General features: G+C 39.2%; 1 protein-coding gene across 1 annotated transcript in view; it reads left to right on the top strand.

The window, feature by feature from the left end:
- The window catches only part of RAPGEF4 (Rap guanine nucleotide exchange factor 4), a 159,389-nt gene that overhangs the window by 125,013 nt on the left and 8,298 nt on the right, over positions 1-26,078 (top strand). Inside the window, exons 16-28 of the mRNA XM_075153951.1 lie at positions 962-1,040; positions 5,333-5,483; positions 6,836-6,924; positions 7,376-7,406; positions 7,644-7,722; positions 9,551-9,697; positions 10,907-11,004; positions 14,039-14,164; positions 14,620-14,798; positions 19,366-19,456; positions 21,714-21,764; positions 22,400-22,487; positions 22,824-22,888. Of these exons, the coding sequence (XP_075010052.1) occupies positions 962-1,040; positions 5,333-5,483; positions 6,836-6,924; positions 7,376-7,406; positions 7,644-7,722; positions 9,551-9,697; positions 10,907-11,004; positions 14,039-14,164; positions 14,620-14,798; positions 19,366-19,456; positions 21,714-21,764; positions 22,400-22,487; positions 22,824-22,888 (1,274 nt within the window). The remainder of the gene's footprint in view (positions 1-961; positions 1,041-5,332; positions 5,484-6,835; positions 6,925-7,375; positions 7,407-7,643; positions 7,723-9,550; positions 9,698-10,906; positions 11,005-14,038; positions 14,165-14,619; positions 14,799-19,365; positions 19,457-21,713; positions 21,765-22,399; positions 22,488-22,823; positions 22,889-26,078) is intronic.

A 26,078-nucleotide genomic window follows, 5' to 3' on the forward strand; every position in this document is an offset into this window, starting at 1 on the left:
ATGAATTACAGTGGAAGCAATGATGTAATATTACATTACACAGTTATCTCACCATATTTTTTCTGACATCCCTTACTTACAGAGTTTTTGAATGTTTCTCTTATCTCAAAAGTTGCAAAAGAAATGATACCCCAGGGTATTGTGTTTATTGTTTCTCAATGATTCCATATAAGACTTGCATAGTTTAGAAGTAAAATAAAGTTTATTCTCACTGCCAAAATTATTCTGGCCTCTGCAGCCAGGCTTTATAAATCTTTCTTGTTGTCACAAATACATAGATAAAGCAAACTGGGATTTACACCAAAGCTACCACAGATCATTTTAACAGAAAAAATATCTTGCTATTTTTTGCCAGAGAAAATGTCAATCATATTGTTCATATATGTTTTAATGTAAATGTAGCAGCTGTGATACTTTTGAATCAAAATAACACCCGATATTTGACTGTCCTTTTACCTCTTTTAGGCCTTCTGCTCATTGCTAGGAAATCAGCAAAGAATTAAATTATTTGCTTTCTCCTGTGTAGCATATACTAACTGTCCTGTCTGGGGTTATAGTTCTCTAAAGCCAAATGCAGCAGCATTTCTTAGTGTGGTAGGCCTGATTCTTCTTATGCTAAGATCTCTACACTTGTAGAGAAGTATATCCAAACATTTAAACATTTCACTTTAGCACAGATGGGGGTTTTTTTGCTGTGCCAAATTTCCCTTTGACACAGGCAAATGCCTGTTCGCGTAAGTGCAATAAAATTCATGCAGACAAGAATAAAAGCTTAATATTTCAGCTCATATTGGTTCATTCCCCATTTTCATACTTAATCCTACAAACAAAATGCAAGAAGACCCCTTTATTATCTGCAGAGGGCTAATAAGATATTTTAGCTGAAAGAAAACTCATCCTTGTGATCCCCAAGCTGTTTGCAGGGGCTTAATTGACTGTTTCCTTTCTTCTCTTTTCACAGATTCTGTTTTAAATGATTTTATTATGATGCACTGTGTTTTTATGCCAAATAATCAGCTCTGCCCAACCTTGATGGCACAATATCCTTTTGTAAGGGAAAAGTTACATCCCTTTAACAGCTATTCCTATCGGTCATGAGACTGAAGCTTCTCTCTCTCAAGAAGTACATCATGTTTCATGGAGGCTGTGCCTTGTGGGTGGGTTCTCAGTGTCTGACTAACAGCTGTCCATAGCTCAACAGCTCTGAAATGGATAGCATATACCTATGATGAGATGCAGTCCCGGAGCATGAAAACTGTATCTTTCCTGTGCTGATTACTATTCCAAGGGAAAGAAATGTACTGTCCCTCCACCAGGTAAGTGAAATTACATAAAAGTTTGGATTACCCTTCCTGTATCCTTTCTGTCTTTCTTGGTTTTTGCTGAACTACAGCATCTAGATTTTAAGGTTAAGATCATTATGTTTTGGTGATTTCAGTGGTCCACTTTATAGATTACAAGCTGCAAACTGCCTCAAGCAAAAGGGTTCCTAAACCAGTAGAATAATGAGTAAGTAGTTCCTAGGTGCTGTCATAATAGTTGTGAATAAAAATAATAATAATCTATAATAATAGTCTATGTTAACAAACTGCAAGAAACTTCAATTGCATGCGAATACCCAGGAGATGAAAGCTTACAGTGGATAGCATCGAGAGCTGGAGGTGATTCTCGTACTGTCTGCATGTTTTACAGGAGGAGTCTGTGAAACGTCCATCAGTCAGTTACTGGCAGGTCATTTAGTTTGGGGAGCTGTTGAGAGTTTTCGTTGTGCACAGTGACTTGAAGCTATCAAGTGACTAGGAGCATTAAATAAACATATAATGTTTTCTGTTTTACAGAATTCTGACAGGGGTATAATAACTTCAATTCTGTATTTATGTTTTTTAGAAACAGATTGGTGTGAAAGTGTGCTTTACTTGAAGCTCAGCGGGGCGAGTGACATCTGGGAAAGCTAACACCCTGAAACCACAAAATAGAGAATCGTGTCCTTGTCTGGCAAGCTTGAGAATCCATTTGTGTTACTCCTAGCAAGGACAGTAATTGTTTTGAAAACCTTTGGACCCATAAAACTGGTCTGCAGAAAATTGTTCGTACACCTGAAACAAACTCATTTTCCAAAATCACATAGTTTTGGATATCAAAGGTATTATGAAATGCTGTTGCTGACAGCTTTGCAAGGGGAAGAAAAGGGCAGCACTTTTTATGGTAGTTGTTTTTTTTTTTTCTGATTTATCTAGCTCACATTATTCAATCAGTCCATTTGAGACTCAGGCTTATCTATCCTCAGTTATAATAGTATACCTCTGATATCCAGTAACTGGGAAAATCAGACGCATAAGCAAAATGCGCCTGATTATAGGGGAAAAGCTTTTCTGAAGATCAAAGTGATAGTGTCACTTATGTATACATATTCACTTGTGATGAAATCTATTCTGGAGAGGAGGCTAAGACCATGGTCTTAAGTGGGTCATGGCAGGCATCATGCTAATTCTTTTCAGAGAGGAGGAGGAGGGCTGAAAGTAACTGGTATCCCACTGCTTTAGTGTCAGCTTTTCCTGGAGCTGAATTCACTCTACAAAAATGTTTGCCTGTGCTGTGAGACTAAGAAGAGATTAGTTATGCTCAGTGAGGAAATTAAAACAGAAAAAGAAGAAAAGTGATTGAGTCAGAGACACTGTTTTTGCTCCAGCTCCCAATTTTGAATCAATACAAGTCTATTTTCCTGCACCCACTTAGGGTACTATTTTAGCTGGCAGCGTGCGAGTATGAGTAGAGCTAGACCACTATAGTGCTTTCCAGCATAGTACAGGCTATAAATTATTTGGGTTTTCACTTCTTTTACAGCAGCGTTTTGTCATCTGTAAGTTCTTTGATTCTGAAAGGAATGGACGGGTGCACCATTTTGGCTAAGTAACATTATTGCCTGCTGCATATTCAGTGCTTATACTGTACTGTCCCTTGACTCTTTTTTAGTCATTAAAGTATATGGATCCTGCAATATTAAAAAAACCCCACATACTTCTTTTTCATAGGGAAGCAAAGAGCGTGATCCCCTGTCCTGGATTAGGACATCAGTCCTGTGTGTTGGACCAAGGCCCCTGTTTCCCTCTCTTCTTCACAGAGATGGAAATAGAAAAATGCTCAGAGCTACAGCTTGTCAGAGGGAGGCAGGACAAAGCCCAAAAGAAAACTTGAAATCGAGTAGCACCTCCAAAAGTGCACTTGGGATAATGCAAGTGTGTGAGCGTGTGTGCAGGTGTGCATCTTTAAAGGACCGCTGTCTAAATACTTATGAAGAATAAACTCCTCTTTTGCTCCCTGTAGATGATAGTCCTTTAGCATGTTTCTGTGTGAATGTTTTGTGAACCTCCTTTACCATCATGGCAGCAAAATGTTTTGCGTTCTACTGTAGTAATAGGTGCTGATTTTGCACAGCTCCTGATATGGTTAAGTGTTCCCACACAGGGAAGAAGAGACTTCTGAATTGCTTCCATTTCCTAGCATATGCTAGACATAATTAGAAATACATATACTGAACTCTAACCATGTTAGTATACATGATATTTTACTTCTGATTGCAGTCTGCAGTGCAGCTGCATCCTGTAGGTCCCGTAAAAATGGGAGAACCCTTCATTGACTTTCCCTGTGATAATGTTAATAAAAGAGCAATTAATATAAATGAGCAGTAAAAATACAGAAAAATTACCAGTGCCTGTGGTGAGTCAGTTAATAAGAAAGTAAAAATACATGAAATAATTACAGTGTTTGAAAGGTAAAAATGGCATGAGAAAAATGACTCAGTAGAATTGACTTGCTCCCTGAGATATTACAGCACATAGCTTACAATATATTATTTACTTCTTACGACCCTTTGACTTATTTACTCCCATAACTGTACTGACATGTCTAGTTCTCTAGTCATTTTAAACCTTTCCAAATGAAATTAAAATGCAGATTTCTAAAAGTTTGTCAATCAAATGAGCGCCCCAGTAACCCTGGTAGCATGTCAAATCTCTGCAGGGGGTTTTGGGCAGGAGGATCATTTGGAAAGTGTGAGTTAATAGATACTTTTTCCCATTATATTTTATTAGTATTTGTTAGAGAAATGCTTCTAAATGAGGCGCTTAAAATAACTATCTTAGATAATTTTGATTTCTAATTAATATTTTAATTTTCTAATTAATATTTTAAAATCTTTTGTTAGAGCAACTGAAAGTGCACCTTGAAAGGATGCTGGACTTCGCTGTGAGTGAAAAAGTGTCAGTATTTTAATATTAAATTGCTATATAATTGGGAATAGTGTTATTCATGACAGTCCAGAATCAGAATTTTGGTATCCACGAAGAAAAGTTGAAGATGTGACTGCACTCATTCTGTGCTTACTTCACATTTAGCCATCAGTTTATTGGGAAACAGTTTAAATATATATTGTTAACCTCTGATCAGTGAGAAGTTGGCACACAAGTTGTTATATCCTGTTTCTGCTGGGAATTTGTCTTCATTTTTGCATAAGTTAAAGGCTGAAATTATCTCAGTTTATTGCCCATTGTGCCTTTACTTTTTTCTTGTTTTTTTCCTTTCAATAAATGTTACTTTTGGTCTTTTTGCTATTTGCATATTTTTGTTATGTTGACAATTCATCATGAAAAAGGTCAATGAAATGTTTCCCATTTTTTCTTATTGTTTATCACAAAATAACTATCACAAAGTATTGTGTCCCAAATATGCTTTATTTGAGTAGAAACTTCTGATTTCCTCATATGTAAAATGAGGCTACTACAGAATTTATTATTTTACTCCATGTCTCTGTAGTCAGAGACTTCCAGGTTTCGTTACCATAATGGGACTGAGGTTCACCTTAGGTTACAGTAACTTCTAAAAATAAAAGGAAGAACACTGGTGGTTCATTCCGGTAGTCTTCCTCACAAATGGAAGACTGGAATTGTTAATAAACACAAAGCGACATTTTTCTTTTTCTTCAGCTGTCTCCAAAGAAGAACAAGGAGAAATATCCTTCTTCAGTCTCCACGGTTAATCCTCTTCTGTATTGTTCCAAGTGTCATTTCTGTTCTGCTCCCCTACAGCAACCGTCTCTGTGGTGGGATTGTGATCATTCCTGTGCTCTTTAGAGAATTCACTGTCTTTTTGCTTTTTAGTATGAACGTGAAAGGTTCGCAAGTCTTTATGCTAGCGGCAGTCAGAAATCAAAAGTATGTATTGGGAAGTTATGTTTGAACACCCTGAAAATGGTTTGCTGGAAGTCAGTTGTTTGTGAATTCATACTGGTTTTGATATTTTCAATCACTGAGCATTTTCCTTGACACCGTGGCACCTATCATGCCCAGCCTTCCCAGGGTACAGAGCAGGAGAAAATGGATTATGCCCTCAACAATAAAAGGCGAGTCATTCGACTGGTTCTGCAGTGGGCTGCTTTGTATGGAGATTTACTACAAGAAGATGAAGCAGCAATGGCCTTTTTGGAGGTATAAAGCAATCATTGTATCATTGTACCGAAAAGTACCTACCAAACAAGATAAGCTGAAAGCTCACTGTTCCCGGTCTGTCGAATTCTGTTATGAACTAAAGAGAAGCAGGTTATTTCAAAGTGCAAACTCGTAACTCTGTTTTCTCAGTTTTAGCTGCAGGCAGTATAGACACTACAACAGTGCTTGAACCATCGTCAACCTCTGGACCTCTGAACATATCTGCCGAAGTTACAGACCCCTTTCAAAGCACTGCATGGGTAGATTGCTTTATAGCAATAGATGAATTTGCTTTTTTTAGTATTTTTTTGTGAATAGTTCAGAGGCTCTACAGGTTGAACTGGGGGGCTGTTTATGCCTGCCTGAGGTGTGCCAGGAAGGAGCTGGACGGTTGTCACTCTACAAAACGAAAATCCTTTCCATTTCAATGAAAGCTGTACTGCAGCTATTGGAACTTAAGATCTTTGTCTTCAGAACCCTTCTGATCCCTTAAAATCATTTAATTCCTGAGACATTGGTTGTAAGGTCTTTGTGATGAGTGCCATATCCTTGTATTTCTATGATAAGGTACACTGCCAATGTCATGTTAAGTTGTTGTGATTGCTGTTATTATTATATATTGTTTTTATGGAACACAATGCCATACGTTGTTGGCTGAATGGAAATTCTTGCCCCAAAGAGCTTAAAACTGAATCTAAGATAAGAGTTAGCAGAGGGGAATAGAGAGGGACCTTAGGTATGACATATAGCGAGCCCACATGGGAAAGCTTTTCACAATAGACAAGCTTTGGAGAGAGACATAATGTCTTGCATTAGTCCAGAAGTTAAAATTAAATAACAATTACTAGTTGCAAGCACATAGATCCTTCTTTGAGTCAGTTTTATGTAAGTGTGGCAGGAAGAGGTTTGAGTAGGGTTTAAAAGAGGGTAATATTGTAGCGGACTGGGGTAGCTGAGAGTCAACAACTCAGTTGTTGAGGTTCAGCAAATGAACCTCTAAGGACTACAACAGCAGTGAGTAAAAAAAAACTACCATGCCAGAATATTTGTGAATTTTATAGTCTTTATCCTTGATAATCTGAAAATGCAGTTTTTGCACAAGCAGTCAGTGGTTACACAGTGAGCTAAGGAGCTTCATCAGGCTGCCCTTCTGCATGTGTAACTCTTGCTTTAAATCAGCTGGAGATAAACAAGTAGAAGTAATAGAGGGTTGGGCCCAGCATGTGTTCCTCTATGCAGATTATCATTCTTCATAATCATTAAGCTATCAGATGTCATCTCATAATCCTCTATCCTGAGTACTGCTCATTTACCCCTATAGTTATTTAAAGACTATTCTGTATCATTTACAGGAATTTTATGTATCTGTATCAGATGATACTAGAATGATTGCAGCACTAAAGGAGCAACTTCCAGAGCTAGAGAAAATTGTGAAGCAAGTGTAAGCACAGTTTTTGCTTCTTTCCTCCCCCCGCCCTTTTTCTCAGTAAATAGATGAAGAAAATTTATTGCTTATATCCATTAAGAATCCATTCTATGAATGGAACCCAGTCATACAAGACTGTTTGCATGCAAACTTGTTTGGATGAATGTCTATGGCCCTCTCTTTCCACATCATTCTTGCAAACACCAAACTCTCATTAAAAGGTTGACAGAAGGAATAAGAAATTATGTACACATCATTAAAACTAAACTGGATGCTTATTTCATGCTTACGTGGATTTTGTATTGTATTTTCCCTGCCTATGACATCATCTAGTCTTTTCATATATGCAAACATGAATATGTTGATATTGTAGCTTGACAAGTGGTCCATGTTCGATAGGTGATTTTGTACATAAAATCTTCCAGGTAATATTTAATTGTATATTCTATGCTTTACCTTTTTATAGTTCTGAAGAACCTAAAGCACCACAAAAGAAGGTAAGGTAATTTATTTGTCCATTTTCTAAAGTAAAAGCTTTAGCACAGCAAATCCATCTTCTCTTTAGTATCATGGATATATTAAAACAACACATTGAGAAATAGCTTTTAACATTAAGTGACAAATTTTGCATTGCTACTCTTTTTCCTGCCATTGATAAGAGATCTATTGTAGTTCATGTCTACCCCATAATGTTTTTTTTTGTATTAATGTGAATCCTGATGATTCATTTTCAGCACAAAGTTCTTCTGCAGCTGTTCAACACAAGTGATGACAGAGCACAGAAACGCCAGCCTATCAGGGGCAGCGACGAAGGTGAGTTCCTTCTTCAGCCACTGAGATTTGCAGTAAATTTGTCTCTCTCAAAAAAATGGTCTAAAAATAAACAAAAGTACCTACCTACAGTTTTGAAGCCTGGCCTGAAGCAAACTCTGTTTGCTTGTGCTATCCCAACATTCTCCATCATTGATTTGAAGTGCTCCTGGTCTTTTCCCTTAGTTACTTGTTCTATCAAACACTCTGCTTCCTCAGAGGAAGATGTGAAAACCTTTAAAATAGGAAATGAACAAAACAGGTAAGAACCAATACAGACAGTGTCCATGCAGGTAATGGCACTGCAATAAATAGTGGGTGCTGAAGGTCATGTTTGAGCCTCTGTCTCCCCTACGTAGTTTGAGCTAACATGTATAGCTGTTTTTCGCGAGCTAGGAGTGGAGCAGATGATAATCATGCCGTGGATCTCTGCCCTGTGGCACACAGCCTAGAAAACAAAATCTGCTGGTTTGCCCTATTGCTATTGTTTGATTCTCTGAAGAGATTAAAGTAAAATTTACAGCAGTGTATCAGAATATAATTTTCAGTTGTACTGGCTTTTCATATTGTCCTTTATTTCAGGCAGGTTAAAGCACTACTATGTGAACAAAATCCTGAGCTCTGCTGATGAGATCTGTTCATTGTAAACAAAGATACATGCCCCTTAAAACTCATAAATCTGAGGATTTCTTTGCAACTGCTAGAGCCAGTCTCTCAATGGTTGTTTTGGTGCATCTTCATCACAGAAGATAGCTTCTGCTTCAAGGTGTTTGATATTAAAGGATAGCTCTTGCTAGTGAACAACAGTAAAAATAAGGAAACAAAATGCAATATAGCTGAGAAAGCTGGTGGCATAAATCAAACCAATGCGAGAGCCATCTCAAAAGCTGGAGGTAACTGCGTATGAGCAGCAGACATCCTGCCAGGCATGCAGCTTCTGTTGTCCACATCAGTGTTTCTTCTAGGTCTACAAAAAGCAAAACAGTTGCCGCTGCCAGGGAAGTACTACTTCTTGTGTCTGTGTGGACAAGCAGTAACTGCCCCTTTCATATGGCTGCACCTTTCTCATTCATAGGGCAGGCATCACACTGAACATTGAAAATCCGTGGACAGCTATAACCCTGGGGCTGCTTGGCTTGGCTTGACAGCTGAGCTGAAGGAGTATTTTGCTAACTTCTTCTGTCTTAAATTCATGTCACTTTGGGCTGCCTTGCTTTTTGCAGGCTAATGTACTATCATACTGATTTCTAGGCAGCCAGAGGTGTGGGTTTGTGTATTACTCTGTGAGCCAATTTGTACTGTACCCTCAAGTGTATTCTTATTGTTAGGGTATTTTTCTTTATTGTCTACAGCATTCTTGATTCAGCAATTATATACTTGCTTGTAAAAACCAGGTTGCAACACAGTTTGATTTAAGTTCTGACTGTACCCAAAACTATTTTCAAATCTATTTTGTAAATACGAAAATGGTTTTCCTGTAATTAAGGGAGTTTGCAGACAGTTTTCCTGGCTCTTGAAAGGAAGTGTTGATTTAAAATATTACCATGTCTGGAACATAACAAAGTGCCAGATTAAATTGGTATCCATAAATAATGTAGCAATACTGAAACACTAGTACTTCATGGTTTACTAAAAGCTCTGGGAAATCAGAGATTTCTATCCTAGCAACATATTGTAGAACATCTGAGGAATGGGGAGCTATCAAAACTGTCATGATTTATTGTTGCTTTATTTGTTTCTTTGTGAGGAGTGGTTACTGAAATGAAAGTAATTTGTACAGTCTCTGTGGTTGTTACACATGGCATACACAGTGCAATCTTTTTTTCTTTAGTTCTGTTTAAGGTGTACTGTATAGACCAAACCTATACCACTATCCGGGTGCCAGTGTCTTCCTCTGTGAAGGAAGTGATCAGCGCAGTAGCAGATAAGCTTGGTTCCGGAGAAGGCCTCATCATAGTAAAGATGAGTTCAGGAGGAGGTACTGTATTTGCATCATCTTAAACACTTTTCACTTACGATGAAGCAGAATGTCGGGAGGGATTGAAAGACTAATTCAGTCAAGGCTTTTATATCCATGTGCATGTTCTGCTGGTACACAGGTTCTGTCTTAGAGGCAAGTCCTTTCCCTACTGCAGGCACAGACTGGAGTTCACATAGGAGACAGGAAAATGGAGAAGTTTGTTTATCTGCATCTTACAGAGCAGAGCTACCCCAAGTTTCCTTCACTGTAAGACTTGTAATAGTTTTTTAACAACAGAAATAGGAGGTAAGCATGGATAATGTCAGGCGAGACATATGAATCAGCAACAGCAGAAAACACTGCAGTGCAGACAGTCCAGTAGTGGTCACTGCCATTCTGGCCACTCTGTCCATGCAAACCACTACTGAGCAACTTAGTGCCAAGCCACCTAGTGTTCGCAAAGGGTCAGGAGTCAGCCCCCCACCACAGGCTGTGGAAATGGGAGAGTAACTGCAAGGTGAATTCTGCTGGAGAATTGGTGTTGCTGAAGTGCTCTGGTTGAGTGTGACTGTGTGGACACACACAGAGCTAATGAGAGCTAATTTTCGCAAACAGTGATGCCTGCCAAAAACAGCTCACTTCCTGAGAACTGACACCAGGCGGCTCTACTTTTTGCAGTTGCAGCAATTTTTTATTGTCAGATTTGCTGACAGCCAGCGCATGCTGTAAGAGACTGTTTTGTAAGTTACTTCTTTATCTTTTGTTTACCTGTGATGTGATGCTCTTTTAGAACTGCTGTAATGAGATTTGAATACAGTTGCATTTCATCACCTCCTTATGCAGTTACTGTCTTCCAAGGCAATTTCTATTAAGAGCAGCTCTCCAAATGCTTACAGCTCAGAGAAGAATGGATGGAGTCCCTAATTATGGCTGAATTTTTGCAGGTAGTTTCTCAAGATGGCAGCACAGGCTTCTTGACCTGTCTGTACAGTTTGGGGCTGGGATTCTAGTTCTGTATGCCAGTTCTGTAAGAAACTGGTTTGGGCTGAGCTTGTCACATTTCTTCAATAAAGAGGACCTTGTTGTCATCTATTTTGTATCCTGGACATTGGTTTACTGTGCAAAATTTGTTCCCAGAAGGGTCATCTGTTGGATCAGTCCTGTTGTAAATTCTACGCATATATAATAATATAATAATAATAACAATCTTTTGTTTCATGTTTACAGAAAAGGTTGTGCTCAAACCTCATGATGTTTCAGTGTTTACAACTCTCAGTGTTAATGGACGGCTGTTTGCTTGCCCACGTGATCAGTTCGATTCATTGGTATGTATGTATGCAGTTCTCAGGAAGTTCAATTCTTCAGTTTATTTGAACACTTGTCCCTTTTTGCGTTATCAATGCTTTAGGTAAAAACTAGTGGAAACATTCACAACAAAGGGCTTGTCACAGTGCTATGGGATAAGCCCTGAAATTAAAACAAGGTAATGTTACAATTTCCTAAACTAGAGCAGAAATCCATCTGATCCACGTGACAGTACTTGATCCCAGTATTCTCTGTGTCAACTGAGCATTTAGGAAGAGCTGAGTATTGTCAGTAAGACATGCAGTAATTCCTGACTACAGAAGTATCTCCTCAAGGCCACAGGGATGTATTCTTGAAGATAGATCTTACCAATTAAAGCATTCTGGAGACTTGATTCCAACAGTAAATTTCTTAAAATCTTTTATTTCTCAGCCCCACAAAATACTGTGTCAAAATCTCAGATGATTCTAAGTAGAATCACAGAAAATACTCCTGATAGAAAGTCTGTTTTTTCTTAGGTAGAATTGTTCATAAGTACTTACGGTTTATACAGTAATTCTAACGATCTCCATGGGGTCTGCTTTTATAGTGTGATTTGCTGTACTTTTTGTTCCTTTTATTTCATTAAAAACAAATGTCATTGCCAAGTCATGTCAGCATGAACTCTATTACTCCTAGCCTTGTTTCAGCCTCCTGTATGCTTTTAACAAGCCACTTAGTATGTATGCCTGATTTCTTTTATAGATATGGTAAAATCTATGCTTTGCTGCTGCTTTCAATTTAGTAACCAGGGAATGCACATCCAGCATACTGTAGTTCCATGCAGAGATACCTCTTGTTCAGTTTATTAAATTCTGGTGTTCCCTTAAGGTTAATTAATCCTGCCAAGTAGATACCCTCATGGGGCATGCTACTCTAAAGCAGGGGTGTTGCGTCAGTACAGCTACGCTGGGTAATTTTATATGGCTCTGCATTGTCTGTGTAGACATAGCTTTGGCAGCAAATTGTCAGGACTTTCTGTGCCTTTTCCCCTGTGCCATTTACCATGGATCAAGTACTCGAAATGCTACAGGGAGCTCTAAGATACAGGGCTGCAGTGTGCTTGTTTTCATCAACTGGACTGACTTCAGTAGGAATTAGGGAGGAACACGCAGCCCCTTAAAAAAGGTTCTCAACACTGCATAACAGAATACATCCCATTATCAGCTGCATTTTTTCAGAGAGGTATAAACAAATTAAAAAATGTAACAACCTTACCTGCCTCCCAGTTTAATCCTTTCACATTCCAATTTCTGGCTGCTGCCTGTGCGTGTGCATTTATTCACATTACACTTGGCAGTTCCCATGTGAAAATTGTTCTGGGTTAGATGAATTTTCAAATATACAATGAGTTTAGACCTACGTGCTTCTTTCCTAGCCTTGGAAAATACATGTTTGTTATGGTAACAGCTATGTTGTGTTTGTCTCCAAATAGGGGAAAAAAGCCCTCTTTCAGTCTGTGGGCAATTCTCTTTCCACAGATTTCCACAAATTAGGATTTTCTACACAAAACTGCTGTACTTTTAATTCATACTCTGTCTTACACTAAAGAAATTTTGTGTTTGTGCAAATCCCAATTCAGAACAATCTGCAGGCTGTTATAAGATCGATGGCTGTCCTGATTTTTTTTAGATAGTACTTTGCTTATATACACTATTTTTTAAAATTATAGATGGAGCTTTTAAGGTAATAATGCCTGTGCTTTAGTTTAATAATTCTCCGTTAGTTTGTATTATGATGATATTTGAAAGACAAGTCTTCCCTAGAGTACAAAGCAAGAACTCATACAGAAATAAAGCTCCTACATACTGTATGGTATTGAGAAAGTGATCTGCTGTATTAATCCTGTCAGTCCTTTTTCTATTGGTAATATAATATTCTTACATAAAAGGAGATTCATTTAGTAAGCTCAGTTTTTATATTGCCGTATGTAAATATGGTCTGTTAGTCTTGCAGACTCTATTGAGTTTGTACTCAGAAAGGAGCCTGTTGACAATTCCCTGCTCTGTAATTGTCTGACAAAGACCCTATGAGAAATTGAGAAACTTGTACGTGAGCTCTACTGCCCTCTCCTGGAAACAAAACAATTAAAACGTGGGTTCACAGGAAGCTTTACTGACGTAAGGCATTTGAATTTGCAGGAGAGTTGTTTGTTAGTATTTTAGCAGCGCTGGTTCAAACAGTTTGACCCTAATACATACAACAGACTACTTCAAACCTGGCTTGATCTCAAGCCATGTTTTAAATCTCTCTTTACTATAAGATTTACTTGTGTGCAGAACTGTAGATCACATCTCATTTATTGCGTGGTATGGAAGTGTCTTTCAAAAATGTTTTATACTTGAATGATTTAAAGGATTCTTTCTCATAAGACTGTGTGTGCATATAATTTTAATTAGCATAGCCAGGAGTTTTGCAATCACAAATAGTGCATCCCTGTACTGTCAAAGAGAAAGTATGAGGCTTATTTTATAAATGATCAGAAGACCTTGCAGTCACTGCAGATTTCTGAAGTATGGCAGTTGTAATAATTCTTATCATTGGAATCAGTAATTTGCAAAAGTATTTGGCTTGTGCGTTGTGGCCTAGTTATTTGTGTATGTGAAAAAGGAAACTGATAACAAAAGCTTTGTGGAAAGACCTATGCTCCTAAGCAAACAGACATGCTTTAATTAGCACAATGTGTATTGAAGTATTTATTTCTGGCTTCAAGTTTTAGAACAATGCTAAAAATAACACACTGAGAACAGTCTGTTTTATTTCCTTACAGTGCCTCTGAAAAGCTTTCAGAATTTTCCTGACTATCCTGTGCATAGTGGATACTGATTTTGCACAGGGCTTCTCATTTCCTAATGCCAGCCTGTGGTTAAAAGCAAATTTCAGTTTTACTATTAGAAACATGCTTAGGAAAGTGGTCACACTGAAGAAAAAAAATCAGAAACATTATGGGAAAAAAGCACCAATCATGCAATTTAGGAGTTCTAAAATATTTTTATACCATTTTTCCCTTTATAGGCACCATTACCAGAACAAGAAGGACCATCTACGGGTACAGTGGGCACGTTCGAACTGATGAGCTCCAAAGACTTAGCACATCAGATGACAATTTATGACTGGGAGCTCTTCAACTGTGTGCATGAGGTATGAGGATCTATCTATTCAGCAGATTAGAATCTGTTAGAAAACATTTAGTTGTACATTTGTAGGTTTGTATATTATTTGCAACACTTTCTCTAAGCTTGATTTTCAAAAATATTGCAATAAAGCCACCTACATGTTTTGAAAGTATAAGGCATTCTTAATTTTATAGGCAAAATGCAAAAATAAAGCTAAACTTCTCCTGAACATGTGTTGCTTACTGAATTACTTTTGTATGTTTTAAGGTATTAAGCTATTTATACATAGTCTGTAGTTACGCTTTTAGTGTGTCTCAGCTATTGTCTACTGGATTTGCAACCTGAATCCTTGTCATCTGTAGAGCAATAAACGTAAACTGCAGAGCAAGTTTCAGGCTAGAGGGCATTCTTAGCCTCCTTCCTCTGTCCAAAAGATGAGATTTCTAAAAAAAAAATCCCAAACTGTTTTCTTTTTCCTAGCTGGAATTGATCTATCACACTTTTGGAAGGCACAATTTTAAAAAGACCACAGCAAATCTGGACTTGTTTTTAAGAAGATTTAATGAAATTCAGTTCTGGGTGGTCACTGAGATTTGTCTTTGCTCTCAACTCAGCAAGCGTGTTCAGCTGTTAAAGAAGTATATTAAGATAGCAGCCCAGTAAGTATACAATCATCTGTGAGCTGGAAATGAGGTTCAGTATAGTCAATTTGTTGTTATTTTTCTTTTTTATTTTCAGACAGCCACACACAGTAGAGGTTAAAATGTTCTCTATTTTTGCGTAAATATATTTCAGTTCATTAGGAGAATCCTTCATTTACCCTTACATGCATTAGAAAATATTAATATACAAATTAGTAGATATTAACAAAACTGAGCCTTAATTTTCCTGAGAACAGAAGTATTTCTGGTGCTGTTCAGGAAAACCATTCTCAGAATTGCCCCGAGTGGGAAAACCGGGAGGCGAGAGCAGAGAGATGTGGTATGGAGATGACAAGGCTCATGTTACCTTCAGTCTGCTTGGTATATTTTTCTACTACTTTTGTTTAAAAAGGCAACAATATGAATGTCCTCTTTTGTTACTAACTGCTGGGTCTGAGGTTAGATAGCAGGCAATTCTTGCTGTCTTCTATTATTTTATTCATATTAAAACTTAAACTCTTTGGAGCCTTCATGCCAAAGATGTCAGCCTTGACTCCTTATCACTGAAGTCAAGGGCAGGGTGTGACTGACTTCAGAGGGAGCAGGGGCATGCCCCTGCCCTGCATACCTACAGTTTTTTATCACTGTTACCCTCTTCCTTCCTGTCCAGTTCGTGGTTTATTTATTACATTCATCGCCGTCTGAACAAACAGTTCGCTGAGGTGTGCGCTGAGGAACTGCCTGTTTAAGTGTTTGTCTACGACTTTGGGCATTGTGACTAGAGGCCTTTAGGCGGTCTTACCAAACAAAGAAGTTATTACTTGCAGCTAAACCATGAGTTTTAAACTTTTTGCATCGTTAAATGTAGTTGTGTAAAGGAAGAGATTACTGTTACTGTGATGCCTCCCTCCTCCCAATTAATAATTCCACATAGCTGAAATCAGTGTCCACATCAAAACTCTGCATCAGTGTGCCTCCCCCCTCTGGGGGGGGCCCCGCTTTGCAAGTACCAACTTCCTTCTGGGAGCTGCTTTGGGCCCTCCGGTCGGATAACGGTTGGTCGAAGCTGAGTATTTTCAAAATCTAGTGGTGGGCATGCAGGATCAGGTTTATATTCAGAATATAGGATCGAATTTACCTCTTCCGTTTCTAAAAATATATATACCGCATATTCCCTTATGTCATTCCACAGAGCAAAACTGGGAAGCAAGCTGCCCGTCTGGCGGGCTGTGTCCAGGAGAGGGCAGTGGCACCCACACACAGACGTGTCGGGGTCTTTTCTAAACTCAGAGGCATGAAATGGGAAAGTGTTGAAATGTGGTAAATTAAGATACAATAGTAATTTCCATAAACACTTGAAATCAAGTATCCTAAAAATTACGGTTAAACATCTCCTTAATAAACCACCCTAGCCCATGGGTTCCTCAGTGTCATGGGTTTAATCCTATGCTATTTACAACAGCTTGACAACCTCCTGTTTACTTCCATGTTTCTGGTATCACTACAATGCTAAAAATAAATAGCTAAAAGCGGTCTGCTCTGCTGAGTCCTCTTTGTCTCCTAAAAGCAGAGAAATCCGAAGCACAAGATTTTCCTCCATACAAACCCAGCGGGCAGGTTTAATTGCAGCCGCTGGAAAGGCGCTGGGAAGTTTTGCCAGGCTGCTGCCCTCTGTGCAGTGCTGCCATGGTAACAGGTGCTACAGCATGCAGTAAAACAAACACAAAGTGCACCGAAGTTAGAGGGGAGAAAAAGCCAAGGAGCTGGATCAAAAGATGCAGGCCCAGGCCTTGAAGCAGTATCTTTGAGGAAGTTTTGCTTGTGAAGAACCTTGAGACCTAATGAGAACTGTACCCTACCTAGAAGTACTAGACTCATTAGAAAAGTGTTCGGGGAGAACAGCTCAGTGCTGCACTATTAATCTTAGGCATGACTGGTGGTAACGAGATGCCTTGCGCACACTGATTTTTAAAGATAACTGTTACTGAGAACCCTGTTTCAATTCTGTGACGGGGGGCTCAGACGCCTTCGCAGAAGGCACATCGTTTTGTATCTGCCACCCCATGCACCCTGTGATTTGTGCTCCCTGTCTGTGTGGGCAAGCACAAGGCCAAGTGCTGGCTCCAAGTGCTGTGCATATGTGCTTTCAGTTCCAGGAGCTGTTGTTGTCTTTGCATCTGCTGGGAAAGGATGTAGAGGTTACCAGGTTCATCTCTTTCCTCCAGCCGTTGTAGGATTAAACTTTCAAACAAAGAGAGAAGCAAACTATATTTCCTACCGTGAGTTCTTCCCATATTAATTGTATTAGAAAGGCCTTCTAGAATGTACTTGCACGTATTCTTATGGATATCCACAAACCCAGTTTGTATATATTTCCTCTTTGCAGATACATCCACAGGCTATTTAGAAGCCTTCTTGTGTATCACTATACTCAGACACTTTCATTCAGTTTTTGAAAATCATTCTTTCCATGCACATGCATATGTTATAAGCCCAAGGAGCCTGTAAGAAATTTTTGAAGGGTGTGTACTTACAGGGAAAATGCCAGGATGAATATGTTCGTGTAAGTACCAAGAGATTTTAACCACGTGTGTTTGTGTTGGAGACAAGCGTGTGTGCATATGTGTGTGTTCACAATTCATAAAACTGGAAGATTTTTCCAATACACTCTGTTTTGGGAAGCAGAGGGACCTCTGCTCTGAGCACACTGTGGTGCTTTGGAGGATCCACTTTCTGACATTTTACAGGCAGCATACACGCAGTGGAGCCATGCAGCACTGTTTTTCCTTCCTTACAGTGGTCTTCTATCTGGAACTGAGCTATTTAGTGTAGAGCCTGTAAACTTTACAGAATATTTGGTGTAGAATGTCATACATCTAGATGGATTTGTCAAATTACATTGCTTAACAGGGTATTTGGCAAAACTTTTCCTTTTTAAAATGAAAGATAGATTCAAATTACATATTGCAGATACATTTGCAGCTGCCTACTATGTTTGAGCGCTACTGCTGTGTGGTACTAATTATTTTTACAGTGCCACAATTTATTCTCAATGTCACAGACTGTGGATAGATATCCCTTTCTGGATTTAGTTGTGCCTGGGGAAGAGGTTATCACTGACAGCCTATGGTGGCTGCTTTTCATCCTTATCTCCCCTCAGATCCACTAATGAGGCACTCCCTGACCTGCTCTAGTCAGAATAACTTGGGGTAGCTTTAGCATTTCAGCTTACCTTCACTAATCTTGCTCACTGTCCCTAATCTGATGTGGGAGAATTTGTATGAGCAGCTCTGCCATAACATCTGAGGGGGCAGCAGTCTCCAACAGACAGACCATCCATCAGATGGGAGAGATTGTTTTTTCATGCGCTCGGTGTTCACACAGTGCAGACACAAGTGAGGCCCACATCTAAAGGACTCACCCACTCAATACATTGAGTCTGGTGAAATGGAGGGACAGAAAGAACAGAGTAACAATAGGGTGATATGGCAATTATGGAGTCGGACAGTAGGATGTGATGATTGTACTAATTTCATCTGGAGCTGAGGATACCTCATAGGAGCTAAGAGCTTCAGCGATGAATAAAAAAATCCATCTGAGAATCATAGCTTGAATCTTGTGAAAGTTTACTTGGTAAACAGCAAAAGAAGCAGAGACTGAGGTGCTGAAATCAGATGTTGGCAAATCAGTTGTGAAAAATAGCAAATTATTTGCAGGAACCTAGTGAGACAGATTTATGAGATATAGACTTTGTTCTCTTTCTTCCCTTTCCATTGAGTCCATGAGCCACCTGATGCAGTCCCAGCTGAGCAGTTGTGTGGGCTGTTCTGTCAGATTGTGTCTACTCCTGCATATGGTGTACTGGATCTTCCATAATACTCAGTTACATGTTCCAGTTTTTCCTTATTGGTAACAAAATTTCTCCTTTGCATTAGGGATGAAGTGTGACTTAGAGGTCCTAGTGCCCAGGACCTCTTTAATGATGCTGGTAACAAATGGCAGTTCTTTGCTTGAAACATCCTAAAGAGTTCCAGAATCTACAAGTACTAGCTAGAAAACATATACAGCAAGAGAGGTCACTGGCATACAGGCATCTATAGACAACTGGTCTTCTCCCTTTAAAAAGACTCAGTGCCCCTGTAAACTGTGATGAAGATTGTCTAGGGACAGCTTCCAGCATTCAGTAGCTGTTCAGAAGCTGTCAGCAAGTTCTACATCAAATGAGGTTGTAAACCAGTTGCTTCCACTGTTTCTGGTATTCCTTGGGACTGAATTGAGCCCAGTTTCAGGACTGTGTTTCTGGGTGGGGAGGAGCTTCAAAGATGACTCTAGTGTCCTTGCAGAAGCTGGCACCCAGTGAAGAGGAAGCAGGAGATCATTTTAGGAGGGAGGGGAGAGGAGCCTCCAGAGTGTGGTGAATTACTCACACATTGGTGAAGTGGTGTGCCACAGGTGTGCTGGCCAGGGCTGCCCAAATTCAGTCACATCTATGCTAGATGCCTGGGTTCAGCTCTTTTAAGTTTGTTATGTGTACTTCTGCCCTGACTGATATATACAACTTAAAATCCGGCCCTTTGTGTTTCAGCTGTAAAGAATACAAAAATCTGAATTCCTTTTTCGCTATTATTATGGGACTGAGTAATGTTGCTGTGAGCCGTCTCTCATTAACTTGGGAGGTAAGTCTTAGCTAAAATCCAATTCCAAGAAGTTTGACTGGGATTTGTGCTTTTAGTTAGCAAAAACATGACTTGGGCCTTTATTATTGATAAGATTAGATCTACTAATTCAGCTCCTGAGCATAAGCTTTAGCTAAGGCTGACAATTTTTATTAGTAAGGCAGTATACCCACAGATGTGTTGAATACTCACAAGCAGTTAAGAAGAGTGACAACAGCAGCCTCTACTGATGAGCTAAACTGCCCAACAGGATGAGCGAGTTAGCCAGTTAACCTCTTACATCAGCCCATCCGCTGTTTGACTTTACTGATCATTTAGTGAGATCACTCCATAGGTACTTCTCTAAAGTCCACCCTCTGTTTATACATATTATTTTCTGATCTCCATATGGACTCTGTTGCCCTATTAAAATGTGGGTTTGTCCTAACCAGTTCTGGTTTTCTCTCTGACATGCGTTTCCCTGCTTACTATCAGTTTGGTCTTCATTCTGAGCTTCCACCTTTTTCTGTGGCTTTACTCTTTTGTACGTGAGTATATAAAAAGGGTGCAGTGTCCAGCAGGGTGAGGTAGTAAGCACATGCAACCACTAAGAACATACTGGTTGTCAAAAGCAGTGCAGATTTGAATGTGCGTGTATTTTGTTCCTTAGAAATTCAAAACAGTTAGCATGACTGAGGCCATTGATACAACTGAGACCAAAATTTGAACACCTTTAAAAAAGTGCTCTGAAATAGGTGATCAGACTAACACATCTGAGAAGACACCAGCCCAGTATTCAAAAGTACATGTTGCAAGTGGCATATACAATCAGTGCTAAAGGCAAAGGTTTGCAGATCAGTTTCTCAAAATAATGACCCTTCATTTGTGGCTACTGAGAGAAATATTTGGGAAAGCTGAGACAGTACAGGAGTAGTATGAAGAGAGAAGAGGGAATTGAATGTATATACTACAGCAATCTGAAATGGGCACAGGGTCTGAGCTGGAGGGGCACAGATCATTTGTAGGTGCGGGGTATGAACGTGAGTTCGGGGAAATGTTACCACAGTCTGGCTCTGTAGGGCAGTCAGTTTATCAAGAGAATCTCAGCAGCTTGATTTTTAGCCAGATATATATACAGAATATACTTAAAACCAAACATATCAAGACCTGATTTTTGCTGTAGTATCATGCACTTATATTAGTTGCATGCACAAATTAGATATTTGCAGGTGCAAATGTCCAATTATACCACTTATTTCACAAATACCTAATCTGCATGCATATGCAAACTAGGCACACAGTTGTTGGCACACATCATTAAAAATTAGGCCCTTGCTGTGGCATAGTGTAAATATCTTGCTAGGGTACACACTCCAAATGTAGAAAGTATTGCAAAAAATAATTTCTGCGCTATAAAGTCTCTATTAATTTTTAATGTTACCCGCTGCCAGTAGTAGTCTGATTTAAACAGCAAATACAGAGAAATTTCTTATTAAAACTAGAAAGCTGGCATATTCTGAGAGTGCATAAAACATTACTGTAATCTCTGAAACTAATTTATAACATATCTTACGGTCTTTATAGTAAAGTTATTTAATATGTATAACATAACATGAGGGGGAAAGAAAATATTTAGTAAAGCCCATCTCATCCCAATCACGGCATGATCAACTGACCATGATTTATTTGTGTAGGTATTGTGGACTGAAAAACTATTCATTAATTTATACCCCAGAAAGCGGTAGAGGCCCTTGGCTGCTGGGCATGTCAAGAATTTGAGCAGTAGTTGGCGATACATCAGCATGAACAAAAAAACCTCCTGGAAATGCCCAGGCATGGATTTGAATGTTGCAAGGGCAGTTCATTATAGGTATGAATAATTAAGCTGAGCTACCCCTGCGCAGGCTGTGTGTAAATTGTATTTTCAGATAGGCTATAATCAGGAATGTCCTGAAACCATTGACTTGAACTTTCACTTAGATTCTGAATTCAGTGATTGCAATGTGAGCCGAACAAAAATCTGAATCTAAACATCCCAAAGGAGTAAATTCAAGTTGGGGTTTAAATCAGGATCCAGGTTTCATGGCTGGTCCCGTCTCTATTTATAATCTGGTTGCTAGGAAACATGTTGTATTTTAGATTAGCACATTGTTAGAAATATCTGGCAAAAAGAGCACTTTCCTGGCTTAGGGCGTTGTAGAAGGAACTAGCATTTACAGTAAAATTACCACACAAATTGGATTTAATTAAGGTTTGCTATTTTTGTTTTTATTAACAGAAACTTCCAAGCAAGTTCAAGAAGATCTATGCAGAGTTTGAAAGCTTAATGGTGAATAGCAATAGATCCCTTATTCTATGCACAATCTGAGCTAATTCAGTTTCTGAGTAACTGATTTGAATTCCTTGATTCAGAACATTTTATATGTCCTTGTTTGACTTTAAGAAGTTTATGATCCCATTTTAGAGCTGCTAAAACAAGTATGTATGACTAATAAATTATACTCTTAGGAACCTACTCTGAGATAACTTATGTACCACTCAAAGTTAATCTGGGAAGTCAGAAAAGCTTTATCACATGTTTTCCAATAGTACATATGGGAAATTATATTTTCCAGCCTGGATTTTTCCAGGCAATACATTTTAGTGTTACAACATATGCAAAACTGGATCTGCAGCTGCAAGGAGGGAGGAAGAATGTGTGGTTCCTTTTATGAACAATTTTTTTGTAATCATATCTTACCTTGCTATTTGGCGTGAAAAAAGTTTGTGTTTAGCGGCTGTATTCTCATCATGTAAGCTGTATGGGAGAATGATAAAAGGTGTCTTAGTTTGCAGATGCACTTTTAAAGCCACAGGAGAAAATAAAGATTTTAATAAATGCCATGACATCTAAATGAATGCATACAGTGTCTCAATACATGTAATAATACATATTAGTAATTATTTGATTTCTCTCTTCTTAAGGATCCATCAAGAAACCATAGGGCCTACAGACTAACTGTAGCTAAATTGGACCCTCCAATAATTCCTTTCATGCCACTACTTATAAAAGGTAAGCTTGGATGTTACCAGAATTATTAACTTGAAAGCTATTTGTCAAATATTTGAAGAATAAGAGTAGCAGCAAGAAAAAGCAGAAATCAATCTCGGTGTGAGGTATGATCTTTTTTCATTATAAAAAGCATGACACAGAGACAAGAAAAACTGCTTTAGTACATCTGAATATCATACCTCAATTTTGCTAGTCTCAGAAATGCTGCAAATTAAAAACTAAATGTTTTACTTTTATAGCTGCTTTGATTTTTGTAAGGGATAGATAAAATGTTCTGCTGTTTTGTATGGCCATGATTCAGTAATGGGCTTTTATGTGGCTTTTGTTTCTATACAGACATGACGTTTACTCATGAGGGAAACAAGACATTCACTGACAATCTAGTAAACTTTGAAAAAATGGTATGTATGATATATTTGAAATGAAAATTTAAAAAGACCTCCCTATTCATCTCTTCAGGAGTGAACTTCTCAATAATGACTTCCAGGGCTAGAGAAGGTGAAGGCAGGACCAAGAGTTGGCAAAAATAATCTGCGTTGTGCACAGCACCTGGGACCTCTGGGTTTATGGAAACCCTCACAGAGGTGGAGAAGAAACTGCCCACTGAGCCATGCACAGCCAAAATGTTTCCTAGGAGAGGCAGCAGCAGCGACAGGAAGCAGAGCTGTTAGAGACAATTTTTAACAGCCAGTTTGGGACCAAGCTGTGATTTTAACTGCTGTTCCTTCAAACAGGACTGAACTGCCTCAGGCTGGGATAGTTCTGCATTGCTCCTCAGAGAAGAAAAGGAGCTTTAATACAGAACGTGCACAACATCTTATTTTCTTCTTTCCTTTAACAAGTGAAAGGAGACTTTTGTGACTTGATTGCTTTCATATTGGAAAGGGGGATCAATGATAGAAGGCTAGGTTATGCTCGAATTTGATTTATTTTAAATCCTGCACCTAAGCTGTCATCATTTCAAAGACCGTTGTCAAAAATTGTAGGCAGGCAACTTCCCATGGCAGAAATCTCAACTGAAACTTAAGCTTTGCAGCAGTGAGAAACCATTTTCTTGGTTGCTAAGGCCATGTTCTTAATTAATGTGGTTAATGACACCTGCATCTGAGAACCAGGGTTAGCCGAGCCCAGCTATGAGCAGCTGCACTGCAAAACCAAACCTGACTTACTGTTCCGGCAGTAAAGCTCCATTTAGCAGCCATGCTAGAGCATATCTACTCTGGCACCTATATCTGCTTGTTCTTACTACTACAGTAACCAGAAGCACTCCATGGTTGTTTCCACTGCACTACAGAGGAGCTTGTCTTACCTTCTGAGCACTGATACCGTGAGGGGAAAAAAGGATTTTCAGGTCTTTAGAAAACTTCACAGAAAAGCGATCATCACTCTGAGTGAACTCTTCTCTTAGATTTTAGTCTGTGGCTCCAGGACAGCCTCTGTCCTAGGGTGAAAATACCTCTCTACTAAGCTGAGACTTTTTTGTGGGTAAATGGCAGTGCTAATGCCTGAGTAAGGGCCTGACCTCATTTTGCAATAATGACATTCTGTAATTGCATACGCAGACTGTGTTGCCATCTCCTTCCAAAGATCTTGCGCCTTCTACCTGCAGAAAAGGACTTTTTCCTGGACTGCCTGTTCTAATTAAATCGATAAATGTATGTATTTTAGTGTGGATAGTAAATATTTCGGGAACACAGAGGGATCTTGGACTTGGCTGGAGCACCTCCAAACCAGGAGGCATGGCAGCTGCATTGCTACAGCCATGGCTATGTGGCTGGCTCCATGTTCTCCACCTCACTTCGCCTACTTACACCTCTTGAGCCAGAAGAGCCGGTACATCCACAGGCCTCAGAGCTGTACGCCTCAGGCTTTTCTTTATGCCTGATTATGTGTAAAAGCCATTACAGGAGGCAGGAGCTCTCCTGTGAGCACTTGCCCATAGACAGAAGTTCAACCCAGGCTTGTCATTTAGAAATGATTCTGCATCACTCTATACCAGAGTTCGGCACTCCCAAGGCCAAGAGTGAATTTTATAGCAGCTTAAACTGATCTATATCTAGGCTGCTGCAGGTCTGCCCTTTTCACCCTAGTCTGCACATTGCTTTATCTTGAGAAGTATGTTATCTCCGGAACATGGGTTTACTAGTAGCACCCAAAAGCTTTAAATAAAATTTTATATTGCATGAATGTAGTATCACCCATTTTGATAAGTAATCTGAGCTTTTAGCATTTTCTTTAGGAGGCGGAAGTGAAGATCAATTAATGTATTTTTGATGATATATATTTTTCAAAGAATCAATATAATGTCTCATGTTCCTCCACACAACAGAAAGGGAAACGTTCTCCTTTCTCAGTATTCTAAACCTTTCTTCAGTTAGTGCTCTACCTAAAAGCTCACTCTGCTTTTTCTCCAGGCCTTACTACAAGTCTATCTTTTGTGTTTTTAATGTTCTTCACTAGCTATTCTGCATGGTTCTATGGTGTTTTTGCTGCTTCTCTCAACCCATAGTTCTTCAAAGCAACATGTATTCAGATTCCACCCACATAATTCATTCAAATCCTAATGTGGACCTGGCAGTTTTTAGCTTTTTGCATGTGTCATCAGGTCAAGCAAAGAAGAAAAGCCTACTGTTAAACCTCAGTTGCTACCGCCTACTTAACTGCGTTAAGCTTGCAACTGTCATATCCACACATAATTGCCAGATATTAACTAGTGAAGACAAGACCACTCAGCCAGATAATTCTCAGATAAATTCAGCTCTCTTTTACATAAGTATAAACCCAAGGTAAATCTGTGATGTTATTCTGCCATTTTCAGGAGAAAAGCAGAAACCAGATTTACTCACAGAAATCATGTCCTGCCATTTGTTGTTTCTGCCTGTTTTTTCTGCTGCATAATGTTCTGTCACAAGCAGATGGAGATACCTCTGAATATTGCTGGGAGCCCCTCTTACTGATCTGTCTAAAACATCTTTGTTCTTTGGAAAATGACTTCCCTTGATCCATCCTAACTTTGATACTTGCTGAAGTTTATGAATAAAAATATCTGGGGAATTGCCTCTGGTGGTGCCATTTGCCACCAGAGAAGGTGGGTCGCTGCGACTCTGGTGTAAGCACAGTGATGAAACCGAGAAGAGCCTCTGGCATTGTGTCTGCATTCTCACCACAGAGCTCTGATCCCGACAGCTGATGTGCTGCTGACAACTTTATTCCTGTAACTGGCAGCCAAAAGTTTGATCTAGTGGCATCTCTTCAGCTGAAACAGCTTCCTTTAAATCTTTCATGTTTTCTGATGTTTCTGTTATTATTTATATTAAACAATGCATCTTAAAACACGCAGGAGCTGTCAGGCAGTGTCTGAGCCAGGAGTTCCCCTCATGCCAGAAACAGTGAGGCCTGGTTTCCTAAACATTTGTGTTTCATGGCTGCCTGAGCTCTGCTCAGAGCTTTCTTCGTGGCTGGGGCATGTGTGGTTTCTTCATGGCTGGGGAATTCTGTGTGAATAGGCTTTTGTCATAACATAGGAACTTGCACTGCAGCCTTTTCCCTGAAGGAGACGAGGAGAAGAGGGGGCTTACATGATCTTCCTCT

The sequence above is a fragment of the Calonectris borealis genome, chromosome 6 (genome assembly GCF_964195595.1).
Source record: "Calonectris borealis chromosome 6, bCalBor7.hap1.2, whole genome shotgun sequence".
NCBI lineage: Eukaryota > Metazoa > Chordata > Aves > Procellariiformes > Procellariidae > Calonectris > Calonectris borealis.